At 38.7% G+C, this 14,947-nt stretch overlaps 1 protein-coding gene across 15 annotated transcripts in view; it reads right to left on the reverse strand.

Moving 5' to 3' along the window:
* The window catches only part of LOC140514444 (TP53-binding protein 1-like), a 130,598-nt gene that overhangs the window by 52,992 nt on the left and 62,659 nt on the right, over positions 1-14,947 (reverse strand). For all 15 annotated transcript variants that reach the window (XR_011970632.1, XR_011970633.1, XR_011970634.1 and 12 more), the window contains one exon: positions 3,154-3,384. Coding sequence is in view for 11 of the 15 variants with exons in the window: in XM_072624826.1 (XP_072480927.1) it covers positions 3,154-3,384 (231 nt within the window). In the remaining 4 variants the exon portion in view is untranslated. The remainder of the gene's footprint in view (positions 1-3,153; positions 3,385-14,947) is intronic.

Here is a 14,947-nt window from a genome sequence, read left to right on the forward strand (position 1 = left end):
TAAAATATTTATAGCAGCTCTTTTGTGGTGGTAAACAACTGGAAAATGTAGTTACGGTATATGATTTGGATAGAATACTACTAAGCTATGACAAATAACTAGCTCGGTCATCTGAGAAAAACAGGGAAAGACTTGTACGAGATAAGGAGGAGCGAAATGAGCAGATCCAAGAGAATGCTGTATACAGTAACAGCAACAGTTTTAAGAACAACTTTGAGTAAGTTACTTTAACTATTATAAATATCCAAATTCACTACAAAGGACACATGCATCCAGAGAAAGAACTAACAAACAGAAGTATATATAGAATGATTTTATGTTTATATACATATTTGTGTCTAATGGCAGCCATCTCTGGGAGGAGGAGGGGAGGAAGGGGAAAGTGGAGGGAAGAAAAAAGGAAAAACAATTATGATAACTTCAATATATATTTAAAGGGAATAACAAGTTGTACAATCACCTCTTTTTACCGTACTGTGTTATGAAAATGCTTGTTTTATTCCGTAAATTAAAACTTTTTGTAAAAAACAATTTTTTTTTAAAAGAAGAAGAGTGAGCAACTTGAAAAGTGGTTTGGATAATCCAAGTTCAGCTGAAAAATCTGAGGAGTAATAGGGAAGATTACTTACCAACTATGAGTTTTATTATTTTCATCGTTTATAAATGAGATACAAACATTCATGGAGACTGACTTAACTTGTGTTCCAGTGACTATGATCTCTGACAGTAGAAACAAAAGGCAGAAAGCTCCACGTCCTTCCCTAACCCTTCTCCATTGCAGTGCCTTCCCTCTGTTCTCTCCTGTTTATCCGGTATATTGCATCTGTTTGCAGGCTGTCTCCCCTATTAGACTGTGAGCTCCTTGAGGGAGCCTCTTTATTGTATGATGTAAGGGAGCACAGAGTAAGAGCAGGAAGGAACCTTAGGGATTATCTTAGTCTCACTCCCTCATTTTACCGTTAGAGTAGAAGGCAGCAGAGCCAGGACTCAAGCCTAAGTCCTTTGACTCTAAATCTACTCTCCTGGAGCATCATTTTGCCCCTGGTTCCAGCCCTAGGCTTGGATTTCAACGAACTGCAGTACAATTCCAATCTGTTAACTGGAATGAGTGACCAAGAGCCTTTTCTTTGGCCTCAAAACTTTTGCCTTTCAAGTCTATAAACTTCCCTGGTAAACAGATCCCCAACTCAAGGCATGTGCCTACAAGGACCCAATACCGTGGAAACAGCACTAGAATCCAGAAGAAACTGAACACTGTAATTAGTACCATGTTCGATAAACACATCTGCTAACTCGGTTAAGGACTCGATATTCTACAACTATTAGAAAAAATGGAAAGCAATCTGAGAGAATTTGAAGATTTCAAGCCATGTTCCATAATGTGCTCAAAATGGGTGCAGAACCAACACAGAAAAGGTTATATTAAACACATCAGAGAAGGAAGTGATAAGGCATTTTCACAATTGGAAGGGAGGGAAGTTTTTGACCAAACACGGGATAGAAATATTACAAAGTAAAAGAGAGAGGTGTTATTGTATAAAATTGAAAGGGCTTTTGAACAAACAAAAGCAATGCAGGCAGAATCAGAACAAATAACTATTTGGGGGAAAAAATCTCTGCAGCAAATATCTCTGATGAGGTGCTGACATCTAAACTACAGAGAAAATCGGTACAAACAGAAAATAAGACTCATCTTCCAGTAAATAAATGGTCAAATACTATGAATAAGAGGTCTGCAAATAAAGAACTCTAGGCTACCAACAATCACCTGAAATCTCTAAGCGTAAGAAAAACGCAAGTGAAAACAGCTCGGAAGCTCTATTCCACACCCTTCAGACGGGCAGAGAGAACCAAAAACGGAAAAGGAAAATTGCTGGAAGGGCCACGGGAGAACAGGCACGTTAATTAATGCACTGCTGGTGGAACTGGGAAGTTGTCAAGTCAATCTGGAAAATAATTTGAAAAATATATCCAAAAGATAAAAACTGTGTATACCCTTTGATCCAGTGTAAAACAAACAAGAAAGAGCACTAGGTTTAGGGGCAGAGGGCCTGGGTTCAAGTTCCAACTTTGCTACTAACTACCTGTGTTGCAAATTATTTAACCCAAGGTACTATTAAATTCTATGATCCTATGACTTTTGAAAGTACAGGGTTGATATGGCTTCTTGGGTTCAGAGATTTGCCACATCTAATCCCTAACAACCTAATATTCTCCTTCTGCCAATGCCACTCTATCCTGGTACCCATCTTCAATGCCTACTTGCCCTAGGACCCACATCTCCATACATCCCAATCAGAAAATACTTTCTAGTTTTAAAAAAAATCCTAACAAAGGAAAAGAAACTATACAAAAAGAGTAAGACAAGGTAAATGAGCAGCAAACTATCTATTCTCATACTGTCTATAGTCTCATACTAAGTGATCCTAAATTGTTCTATCTCACTATAATTCCTCAGTCCTCATGTGTCCCATACTGATTCACTCTTGACCTAGAACTCCACTCAGCTCATTCAATTCCCTTGTGGTCTCAAACGAAAATACTGTCTTTTCTCCTTGAAAGATGCCATGCTAATTTTATGATGTTCCCATATCATCCCACAAGGGCATTATGGCTCTAGTTTATTCACATTCCATCATACCAGGTTCACTATCAAATAACTAGGGAGTTTTTGATTGAATAATCAAGAATATTTAGTACTTCTAGTATACTATTACTTAATGACCCAAATCAAAGTATGAAAATGCAACCATTATAGACAGCATTCCCAGTGCTTCAATAATGAGGAAATTCATCCCAACACAAAGTCACCTCTCCCCAAAATTCACACTAGCTAATCTTTCTACTGTTAACACTGCTTAGGAAAAAAAGGGAGTTTGCATGATATATCCTTATACTGTTAGAGATCATCAGTGTGCTGGTTAGTTTTGCTGAACTTTAAAAAATTGTTTTTAATTTTTGTTCTAAGGCAAATTCAGAGGGAAAGGAGAAGGATGTACTAAGAGAAGATTATGATATTAAAAACAAAAAGCATCAATAAAACTGAGAAAAAATTTAAAAAGAAAGAGGGAGTGCTAAGAATAGCCAAGATTATCGCTTAATTGGGTCAATAATACAAAATACCAAAGGGGCCAGAAACTTTTCATAACTTACCCAGATATGCATAAAAAGATAACTTCCTTTCCAAACTAAATTGCAAGGACTCTTCACTCGCCTCAGTCTCAGGGCTCACCAGTTTCATTTTCAGACTCAATTTTTCATCCACTTCTGGGACAGCTCTGGAATCCCCTTTTTCACTTTCATCAGTAACATCGTTGGACCCCACAGAACTTTCAGCCATGACATCACTGGCTGCTAAGAGGCTCTCTGAATAGCTGTCCACAACTGAAAGAAAGGAAGGAGGAGGAAGAAGAAAAAAACCCCACTAAAGCACACACATTAAATACAGCCTCTCAGGGTCTTCCGTTTGCCTCTGCAATTCCACAGGTCTGCAAGATCCAAGCTGTTGTACCTAGAAGAGATCCTGTCACAAATATCCACAACTACACGCTGTCATTGACACCTGGTCTTAAGAGGAGCAACAGGATTCAGTTCCACTTCCACATCTGGATTTAGGATGCTGCATGAGCCCTCAGCCAACCCACATCTGCCAGCATCAGGCATAGGTAGCAGGAAACTCCAGACGGCATGACAGTTACCTCCCAGCACTGACTAGAGAAAACAAATAGATTAATGTAGAACGCTACTGCGCTGCTGAAGAGGAGCGAGCTACCTAACCATCCCTGCCTGTCAAGCAGAAATATGACATGCACATGGTGTTGCCCAGGAACACATCTGTGAGCTTTAATGTCCCTGCCTAAAACCGAGCTTTCTCTCTTTTCAGGCAGTCTGGTAAACTCTCCTCCCTCCTTTTCCGATGCTCATTCTAACTTTTCCTTTTCTCCAGTGTTCCACACAAGGTAGCTGCTTACTCAATCAATGAATGACTAAAACATTTATGAAGCACTTACTATGTGCCCAGCCCTCTGCTACATTTTGGGATTGCAAAGTCTCCTGCCCTCAAGATTACAGCAATGTTTAATTTTTTTTTTTGGTAGTTGACTCCCCTCTACACCTTGATTATCTTCTGTGAAAAAGCAAGCACAGTCTACTTCTACTATACAAATGGTATATTGTTTAAAAGGTCAAAAAAATTATCAAAATGTAAGAAACTGGAAATTGTCACCAGATCCTCAATGGGACTAGAATGAGACTATGAAGATCTGCAGTCAGTCACATTCTTTAAAGTTTACTCCTGAAGCAAGAAGAATAAATGATATAACCCAGTCCCAATTTCTTCGCTGGTCCTAAGGATATCCTTTTTATAAAGGATGACACCTCAGAGTTTCTAGCTCAAAGAGTGTCAGTTTCATATCACTCATCAATAGGAGTACTGTATCTCCTTGGACCTAATTTAAGATGCCCAATCAAAGGTGGAGTTGTGTTGGTCAATGGTGGGATAACATCATCTTCCTTAGGCAAAGTGAAATGAAATGGTGTTTCTGAAAAAGACAGACACAAAATAAGCAATAAAAGAGTAAACTTTAAAGGAGGCCGACTGGGAACCATTCTATTCCCTTGTCCCCAAATTCTCCTCCCGTCATACCATTCCCAGGCGTCATGTCTCCTTCGTAATTTCCATTTCCTCACCATATTGTCTTACAACCCTTAGATGAATATAGATGAATTTAAGCAATGACTGTATAGGCAACTTTATCCTAGAAACTACCCCATAACCTGTTCTGCTATTCAACTACCAACTATTAACTTCTTTCATTTTGTGGTTTATTTGTTGTTAACTTTTTAAGAACTCTTTTTTCAAAGCAAGTCTTTAATGTTATAAAGATACACTAGAAAGTGTCTCTTCTCTCCTTTTTCCAAACTAATTCTCACCTTTTAGGAAAGACAAGTACTAAAATCAGAGGCCTTGGCTTTAGAAATACCTAGCACAGTGTGTCCTGCACATAGAAGGAGATTAATATTAGGGAAAAGAAATTAAGCTGATCTTTTCTTGAATTATTTAAATCTTAAAATCCCACCCCCAAAAAAATCATAGCAAAGAGGATTACACTGACAGACCTAATATCATCCCGTCTAAGTAAGAGAGAGTCTCCAAAATACACTTAAACTGTGAGAGCAACAAAACGTTCAGTATTTTACAATTTGCATAAAAGTAGCATTACTGTTACAAAATGAAACTAAATAGATCATTTAATAAAATTTCCTGCCTAAAGCATAACAGTCCTCTATAACATTCCTGACAAGCTGCCTGCATTCCCTGTTCTTACAGAACTAAGCGATTCCTTTGTACAGCCTCGTTTCCATTTTTGGTATGCCCTCTTTTCATTCCATAATCAGTAAGTTCTCTATAAGTCACACTGCTGTCTGAGGCTTCTCCTCCTTATCTTCTTCATCAAGATTGTTCACACATACCTTTTAAAAACTCTAACGAGCTCAATGACCAGCCATGAAGCAAGACGGGAGAGCTAATGCATTCAGGTAGAAGAATAAGACATATATTTTTTAGACGTGACAAATGTGAGAAGTTGTTTCGTTTGACTATGCATCTTTGTTACAAGGGTCTTCTTTTTCTTTTCTTTTTGGTGGGGGGATGAACAGGAAGAAAATAGTTTTATGGATTGAAAAAAAATATTTAAAAATTTTTGTTCTTCATTTCCTATTTCTCCTAAATTGAGTGACTTTGCTCAGTGGGTGTCAATCCATGACAGTATACTTATCTTCACCAAACTTCTTCCAATCTAATTCTCCTCAAGTCTAGGTTACATATGATATTCCATTGAGTGTTCTCTCCCTGGTAATTCTAAGATGTTCTATGTTCTATCAACGTTTTCAGTGTTTCTACTTCATTTATCAATTCTACCTTGCTCATCTAAATCTGAATCTGAGTAAGATTCCTGTGAACTTTCTCCATCTTGTGAAAAGCTAAACTATTGGTAAAGCAAATAAAGAAAGCCCAATTCAAATGCCACTCCTCTGTGAAGCTGAGGTACTGCTAACTTACTGTCCAGCCTAGTTAACTTTTTCCCCCAAATATGTTATATCCTATAACTAAATCTAGATTATATCTATAAGACTGTGTTTATTTACTGGTGTTAAGATCTCAATTTTATTATTTTCCACACCCTGCACAATGTTCTACAAATATCTGAGGTCATGAATTATCAATCCAGTCTTTCTTTTCATTTGTTTTGCAGTCCCCTCCACTGTTATCTGTATTTCTATGCCACATCTATCATTCTCTATCGTATCCTATTCAGTGGGTATATCTGTACACTGTTCTCAAATGAGCAAATCTCCACACAAGTATATTCTTTCTAGTCCTTATGAGATCTACCTTTAGTTAAGATGCAAACAGCTCAATCCTCTTCTCTAACATTAATAGCCACCTGTTCACTTCCTGAATTCTCCTCTTCTAAATTCCCAATTTCCTGACAAATCTTTGGCCCAGAAATCTCTCTGTGTCTCTGTGTCTGTGTCTGTGTCTGTGTCTGTGTGTCTGTCTCTCTCTCTTTCTCTCTCTCTCTCTCTCTCACACACACACACACACACACACACCCCTTTCTTTTGTCTTTAACCTCCTTGGGGCATACATATATATTTTAAGCACACATATACACGCACATATACATACACACACACACACACACACATTGTGTGTGTGTGTGTGTGTGTGTGTGTATTCCCCTAAGGAGGTTAAAGAAAGGTCCCATACACAGCAAAATATTCATTGAAGCCCTTTTTGTGGTGGCAAAGAAATGAAAACAACATAGATCCCCACTGACTGGAGAATGGCTAAAAACAATTATGGTACATGAATGTAATGGAATATTACATAATAAAAAATACAGAAATGGAGAAGACTTACATGAACTGACAGAAATCAAAGTAACAGGACCAGGAAACCTTACACATAATGACCACAATAATATAAATGGAAAGAATCAAAAAAAGCCCGGAACACTGTCATTAGAATGACTGCGTAGCCTGACCCTGGAGAACAGGTAAGAAAACGTGGCTCCCTTTCTTCTTGCGTGGGTGGGGAACCGCAGAAACACCGCATATAGTACCAACTATGGTTTCCTGGTTGGTTTTGAGCTGCCTTTTTTCCTTTTCCTTTTTATCCATTGTTACAAGGGATAAACTGCTAGGCAGGGAAGGCAGGCATGGGCTACACTGAGAAAAGAAGGTATAATTAAAAGGCTGTGGCGAGTGATCAGATATGGGGACGAGAAGGAAGAGTCAGAGATGAATGAAAAGCTAAACTTCTATGAAGTGACAGTATCAACCAAACTACCAGAGAAGTACTTTACAGAGCTAGGGAAAGAAAACAAAGGCCAGGACTCTCAAGAGAATGCAAGGACCTAAAACACTCCCGAAGGACTCTTGAGGCAAAGGCCATCCACATCCAGAGGAAGAACTGTGGAATAGGAACACAGAATGAAGCAGACTATCTTCTCGTGTGATGTTTTGTTTTGGTTTGGTTTTTCTCATAGTTTCTCCCATTCGTTTTAATTCTTCTGTGCAACATGACTAATGCGAAAATGTGTTTAATAAGAATGTATGTGTAGAGCCCACATAAGACTGCAAGTCGTCTCAGGTCGGGGGAGGGAGGGAGAGAAAATTTAAATCTTAAGGAAGTGATTGATGAACACTGAAAAGAAATTAATTAAATTAAAAAACAAACAACAACAACAAAAAGAATCTCAGGAGAAATTATGAAAAAAAATTGAGAAAAAAAAAGACAGTTAATAGTACCACACCTTGAATTATACTACAAAGACAGGGTCATCTAAGTAATTTGGTACTAGCTTAAAAAAGAGATCTTGATTCTTAGAACAAATTAGATACTTAACATACAGAAGCAAATAAACGGTGGTAGAGTGTTTGAAAAGCTCCAAGACGCCAACTAACAGGGTAAAGATTTACTATCTGACAAAACTGCCATGAAAAATACAAAGTCGTCTAACAAAAATTAGGCACTGGCCTCCACCTCACACCATAGAGTCTCACACTAGTCCAAATGAACATGGCTTATACACCACCAATGACATAACAAATTAGACAAGCAAAGAAGAAATTAACTTTCAGATTTATGGTGATGGGAAAAGTTCGTGCACGATCAAACAAGGATGGAGAGGTGATATCACAGAAGACTGAAGAGACAACTTTACTCCACGAAAACTTTAAAGTTTTTATGTAAAGAAAACCAATGCAGTTAAAGTTACAAGAGAACCAAGTATAACTAGGGAAAAAAATCTTTGCAGAAAGTTTCTCTGATACAAGTCTCATTTCTAACATATATATGGGACTGATTCAAATCTGTAAGAACAAGAGCCAAAATGGTCAGAAACGACAAAGTTATCAAATGAAGAAATCTAGGCCATAACAACCACAAGCAAAATTTGAATTAAGCAGTGGTGTCAAGTAGGATCCTTACGGGCCACATTGTGATTTAGAAAATCATAAATTGGCATCATCTATATTGTACAGTACTTTTACTTTGTTAAACATTTCCCAAGTATGTTTTAATTTGGTCACCGCCTCACTAAGGACTAAGCAGTCTACAAGTTACAAATATGGCACCTCTGAATTAAAGAAACTCTAAGGTTCCATATAACACCCATCAAATTGGCAGAAGACAGATTATTTCATTAATTCATTATTGAAGGGACTACAGGAAAACAAGCAAACTAATGCACTGACGGAAGAGCTGTGAATTGGTCCAGATATTCCAGAGAACACTTTGGAACTATGCCCCAACAATCAATAAGCTGAGCATGTGCTTTGAACCAGGGATACGTAAGGCCTATAAGCCCAAAGAGATCAAAGAAACAGGCAAAGGCCTACAACGGCAGCTCTGTCCAGAGCAGCAAACACTAGAAGCCAACAAGGCATCCTCCCCCTGGGAAGTGTTACACAAATACGCAAACAAATGTTCCAGAAAACGACTGCACCGTAAGAAACGGTGAAATGGGCAGTTTCAGAGAAATCTGTAAAAACTCGAATTTACCGCTACAGAAGCAAATAAGGACTAAGAGGACAATTTACACAGTAACAACATTACTTTAAAAAAAACAGCTTCCCAAGACTTGAGAACTCTGATGAATGCAATTCAAAAGAAATAAATGTGAAGCATGTTATTCACCTCCTGCCTAAAGAGGTGAAGGCTCAAAATACAGAATGCGACATGTTTCTGGTCATGGCCAACAAGACAATCTGCTTTCCTTGACTACAAATATTTGCCATGATGATTTTTTTGGTTGCTGTTTAGGAGAGAAAATAAACGCTTGCTAATTGAACAAAAAACTGAGACGAACAGAGGAAGGGACAGACAGGGAGAAGCAACGGACAGCTTTGTGAATGCAGCACTGGAATTCTAGGGAGAGGTCAGAGATCTGACAGTCATCTGTGTCCAGATAAAAAACATCGATATGAGAATGGATGAAAATTCAGAGAAAGAAAGAAGAGTGGAAACTTCTCTTACAGGGCAGGAGGATGGGGCAGGAGATGAAGAAATAGTCAAAAAAGGTGCGAGCAAAAGCAGAAGAAGGAAGTGCTACCGAAACATCAGGAATAGAAAGCATCAAGACGGAACAGGTAAAGAACCAATCAGTCAAAATGCGAGAGGGAGGGAAAAGATGAGGACTGCAGGGGGGAACCTTAAGACAGAAGTTTCAATGGAGAGGTGGGAATACAAACAGGCTATAGCAGGAGCCACTGCAGACTTCTCTTCTTGCTATTTAGTAATGAAAGGAAGAAAGAAGAGACAAGAGAACAGCTTGAGGGACTGCAGGATGGGAGACTGAACAGGACAAAGGAAAGAGAGTGATGGCACAACGGAATGAGATAAGAGAAGACGTGGGACACAACGAACCAAGGCCACACACAAAGGACTGAGCTTCAGCTAAAGCTAAAGAAGAATAAATCCTTGGGCATGGAGAAGTGAAAACATGAATAAGGACAGAGAAGCGAGGAGTAGGATCATGCCATGAGATTATAGATCATAGCATTACTTCAAATCGATGGGGATGCAGAGGTCATCTAGTCCAAACACCCTCGTTTTACAGATGAGGAAACAGAGGTCTGTAAGCATTAAATTACTTGTCAAAGCCGTTAAATAGCTAGTAAGTAGATCAGGTCCTCTTCACTGTACTATGTCGCCAGTTGGTCAAACAGGTTTTTAAAGTGGTTTACTGTGTATCAGGCACTCTAAGTTCTGTGAATAAAAATAAAGGCAAAAATGTCTTCTCTGCTCTCAAGGAGCTCATTATAATGAGGGAGAGAATAAGAAAATAATTATGCACATACAAGATATACACAAGATAGAAGGTAATCTCCGAGGGAAGGCTGAATCTTGAAGGAAGTCAGCAGCAAGGAGGCGATGGTAAGGAAGGAAGGCACTGCAGGTGTGGGGGAGAGCAGTACAAAAGCACAGGGATTGGTGTATACACAAGGTAGGGCAGTATAAATAGATCATAAGAGTAAAGAACAAAATGTAGTAGAAGACTGGAAAGGTAAGAAAACATCAGACTCTGAAATGCTGTAAGCACCAGAGATTTTTTATTTGAACCTACAAGTCAAATGGGGGTCACTGAAGTTTAATGAGGGAGGAGGGGGATAACATCATGAGATCAGCACCTTATGAAATCACTGGCAGCTGAGTGGAGGATGAAATGGAATGGGGAAAAGACTTCAAGTAGGGAAACCACCTGGAGGGCTATTCCAATAATCTAGGAAAGAAAATGTGGTGAAGGTCTGTAGGCACTAGGTGAGTTAACAAAGGACACGTTATAAGGACATGTTATAAAGGCAGCAACAACACACTTTGCCAACAGACTGGATACACGGAGTGCAAGTAAAGAACTGAGAACAATACCGAGGATATTGTACAAGCCTGCCCTCCAGAGTAAAAGGGCAATTGAGAAGAAGTATGGATTAGGGGCCTTGGTGGGGGAGGGGTGCAATCTCCTGAATTTAAATGAATTTAAAAAAAGATGAGGTTATTTCTTGAGAGGGGAAAGAAAGATTGGAATTGAAGGCTTAAGGGGAAATGAGAAGTTTTAGAAGAGTCACTGCAGTCCAAGTCATGATCAATATGGGATGGATAAAAGGCCTGTTACTCAGCAGCAAGGGTCCAATACAGACTAAACAGAACACACATTCAGGGAATGCAGTCCATAAGTCCGGATGCTTTCTTCCCGAAGGTTTCACTTACTAGAGAACAGGAACAGAAGAGGCAAAAAAACGGAAGGAGAGCTAAGCATTGATGGGGAAGAAACGGTGGAAGAGCTAAGGGCCTATCAGCTCAAGGCTTGTTGAACTGGCTGACAATTTAATCAAGCTGGCCCAAAGAAGAAAGTCGGACCAGAATAACATGGATGACATGGGAGAATGAGAAAGAATGGAGGGATCAAAAATCAGAATATTTTAGTTAGGATCTAAGAAATCATCTACCACATGGAAGCTAACGTCTCCATGAGACAAGGAATATTAAAACAAAGTCAAAAGACTGAAAAAAAGAAGAAAATGTAAGGTATCGAATGGCCAAAAAAAAAATGACTTGAAAAGCAGATCCAGGACAGAGAATTTGAGAAGTCACTGGACTAAGGAGAAAACATGCTACTTACCTCTTGAGAGGCAACAAAATGAGATGATTTTTTCTGATGCGGCCAATATGGAAATTTGTTTTGATTAACTATATGTAATTTTCCCTTTAGACCTCAAGCAGGGGGAAAGAGTTGGTGTGGAAGGGTGAGAAGGCAGATTTCTGCTTGTTGAAATATATATCTGTGTATGTGTGTGTGTAACTTTTTTAAAACAAATTATTAGACTTCCTGAAAACCATGACCAAAAAAAGAAACAAAAAATGTTTCAAGAAAATCTATAAAAGAAACTATCCAAATTTCTTAGAACCATAGGACAAAATAAAAGTAGAAAGAATCCACCCATCACCTCCTGAAAAAAACCCAAAGGAAAACTCTCAGGAACATTATAGCCAAAACTTAGAGCTTTCACATAAAAGAAAAAATAATGCAAGCATGCAGAAAAGAGGAATTTGAGTCACCACTCAAAAGAAATGGAAAGTTTGGAAATATGATATTCCAAAAGGCTTATAAACAAGAATAACTTACTAGAAAAACTATCATTCTATAGTGAGAAAAACGAACTTTTAATAAAAGAGGACTTCCAAGCAATCCTAATGAAAAGACCAAACATTCCTTTGAAATTCAAACACAAGAGTTAAGAGAAACATAAAAAGAGAAACATGAACAAATAATTATAACTTCCCAATGACAAAACAAAAATGCTTACAATCTAAGATGAGGAGATAAAATAAGTAAACCCTCAGAACTCTATCACCATTGGGTTTTATAGAAGAATTCTAATGAAACATTATTTCTATTATAGCTTGATGATTTTAAAAGAATGGAAAAGAAAGAGAAAGAGGAATATAGTAAGGGAGGAAAGGGAGAGAAAAGTTAAGCAAAATCATCTCACATAATCCCGGTGCACAAGTAGAAATCTACAGAAATAAAGAGGAAACGGTGAATCTAACTCTCATCTCAACTGGTCAGAGGGAAGAATGCACACACATACATCCATAATTGGGTATAGAAATATACATTACTCAAGGGGGAAATAGGAGGGAAGGGGAGAAAGGGAGGAGGAATTAGAGGGAGAATGGATATTGGCAGGAATTATTCCTAAGAAAAAGGAGAGGGAAAGGAAAGGGAACAAGCATCTATTAAGGACCCACTACATATCCCAAGCACTACATTAAGGGCTTGACAAATATTAGCTCATTTGATAAACAAACTCTAGGGATATAAAAAATATATATATTCATAGTTCTTTTTGTGGTGGCCCCCAAGGGTGGGCCCATGAATTAGGGAAGGATTCAACAAGTTATGAAATATAAATGCGATGGTGACACTGTGATATCACATATAAATCTGACAGTGTCCTATGGTGCTACAAGAAATTATGAAGAGATGATTTCAGAGATGATGGAATATACTACTCACCTCCTTACAGAGAGATAAAAGCACAGACATGAACGATGCAGACGTGTGTTTTATTTGACTGTAAGTGTGTGTAAGAGGGCTTCTCTTTTTTTTTTATTTTTTATTTTTTATTTTTTTTTATTTTTATTTTTTTAACGTTTAACAATCACTGCCATACAATTGCGATTTTATCCCTCCCCACCCACCCCCCACTACCTCCCTCCCTCCCCACGACTGCATACAATTCTGTATAGATTCTACATATACTTTCCTATTGAGTATATTTTCACTATAGTCATGCTATGTAGTCAGACTAAGATAAATGAAAGAATCCGTATAACAAATCAGAACATGATACACAAACAGATACACATACACAAACATGATCTGCTACATTATGTGAGTGACTTCCATATTTCTCTCTCTGAGTGTGGAAGGCATTTTGCCTTGAGGTCCACCATTGGGATTTTTTTTTTTTCAGAAGTTCTTGTGTTATTACAAAAATCTAAGTCTACCAGAAAAAACTCTCACACACTGTGGTTGTTGCTGTGCATAAAGTTCTCCTGGTTCTGCTCCTTTCACTCAGCATCAGGTTATATAAGTCCTTCCAGGCCTCTCTGAAGTCTTCTTGTTCATCATTTCTTATGGCACAATAGTACTCCATTACATTCATATACCATAATTTATTCAGCCATTCCCCAATTGATAAGAGGGCTTCTCTTGTTCTCTCTTCTTCAACTTTGGGGGTAAAAGAGAAAGCAGATTTTTGCTTACTGATTTTTGTAAAAGGGATAGTTTCAGGTATGATGAGTCTAAAATGGGACCAGTCCAGTGGGTAACAGTAGAGTGAAGGTAAAGTGGACCACGAATTCCAGGAACCATAAAATGTTAAAAGAATCAGCAATTTCGATATTGAAGCCCCCCAAGGAAATAGGAGAGAAAAAAAGACTAAGCATCAAAGCCACTGAAAAAGGTAGAAAAATGACCTATGTGCTGGCAGGTAACAGCTGTTGGAAGAAGCATGGCAGAACGAGAATCTGGAGGCAGGAATGAGAAGCAAGGACTATGCCAGCTTTTCCAGGCTCATGTGAGATGTGAGGAATAGGAAAGAGGAGCTAGAATTGAAGTGTGCTGCCAAAAATGTGGACTCGTCAGGGAAAAGCTAGATTTTAGTTAATGGCTAAAAGAATCAGAATGAAGGGGAGACAGTGTCATCTGTTTTTCTTTCTTCTGATGACTGGTATCCCTATCTCACCCAGGCCTGATTCCCATACTGACACATTCTGTTTTTCTGACTTAGCCCAGTTTGCCCCTCTGAGGGCTCATCATAATGGTGCCAGACTTCGTGTGAACAACTGACTCGGAGCTCCTAAATTCTAGTGCTCCATCAGCTTCTACGTCTCCCTAAAGGCAGAGGTTACAGCCTCCTCCAAAACCACCCAATCATGTAATTTCAAGAGTATGGTGAGCTCTCCAGTGAGGAAACTCCTGCCAGCAATACAAAACTGCAATGGGTCATCCACTTTTCGTTTTAGAGCACTGCCTGAGGCACCAAGAGGCTAACTGACTTGCCTGAAGTCACACAGCCAGTATGTGTCAGAGGTTAAAATGCAGATTTTGCTCATTCATTTGGTCAGTTCTTTGTCCATTACCAACTCACTGCCACTCAAAGGCTACACTGCAGAGAAAAGGAATATGAAGACGGGCAGGAGTAAATAAGGATGAGAGCATGGTAGGGAGAAGCAGCAGAAAGGGTGACCCAAACAGACCACAACGACCCACAGACAGTAATGATGACAGTCAGCATTCTGTAGGGCATGTGTATGATCAAATTAGGGGATTGGAAAATGGAGAGGTAAACTGCAGAAACAAAAAAAAAGGGG

This window comes from Notamacropus eugenii, chromosome 7 (genome assembly GCF_028372415.1).
Source record: "Notamacropus eugenii isolate mMacEug1 chromosome 7, mMacEug1.pri_v2, whole genome shotgun sequence".
Classification (NCBI taxonomy): domain Eukaryota; kingdom Metazoa; phylum Chordata; class Mammalia; order Diprotodontia; family Macropodidae; genus Notamacropus; species Notamacropus eugenii.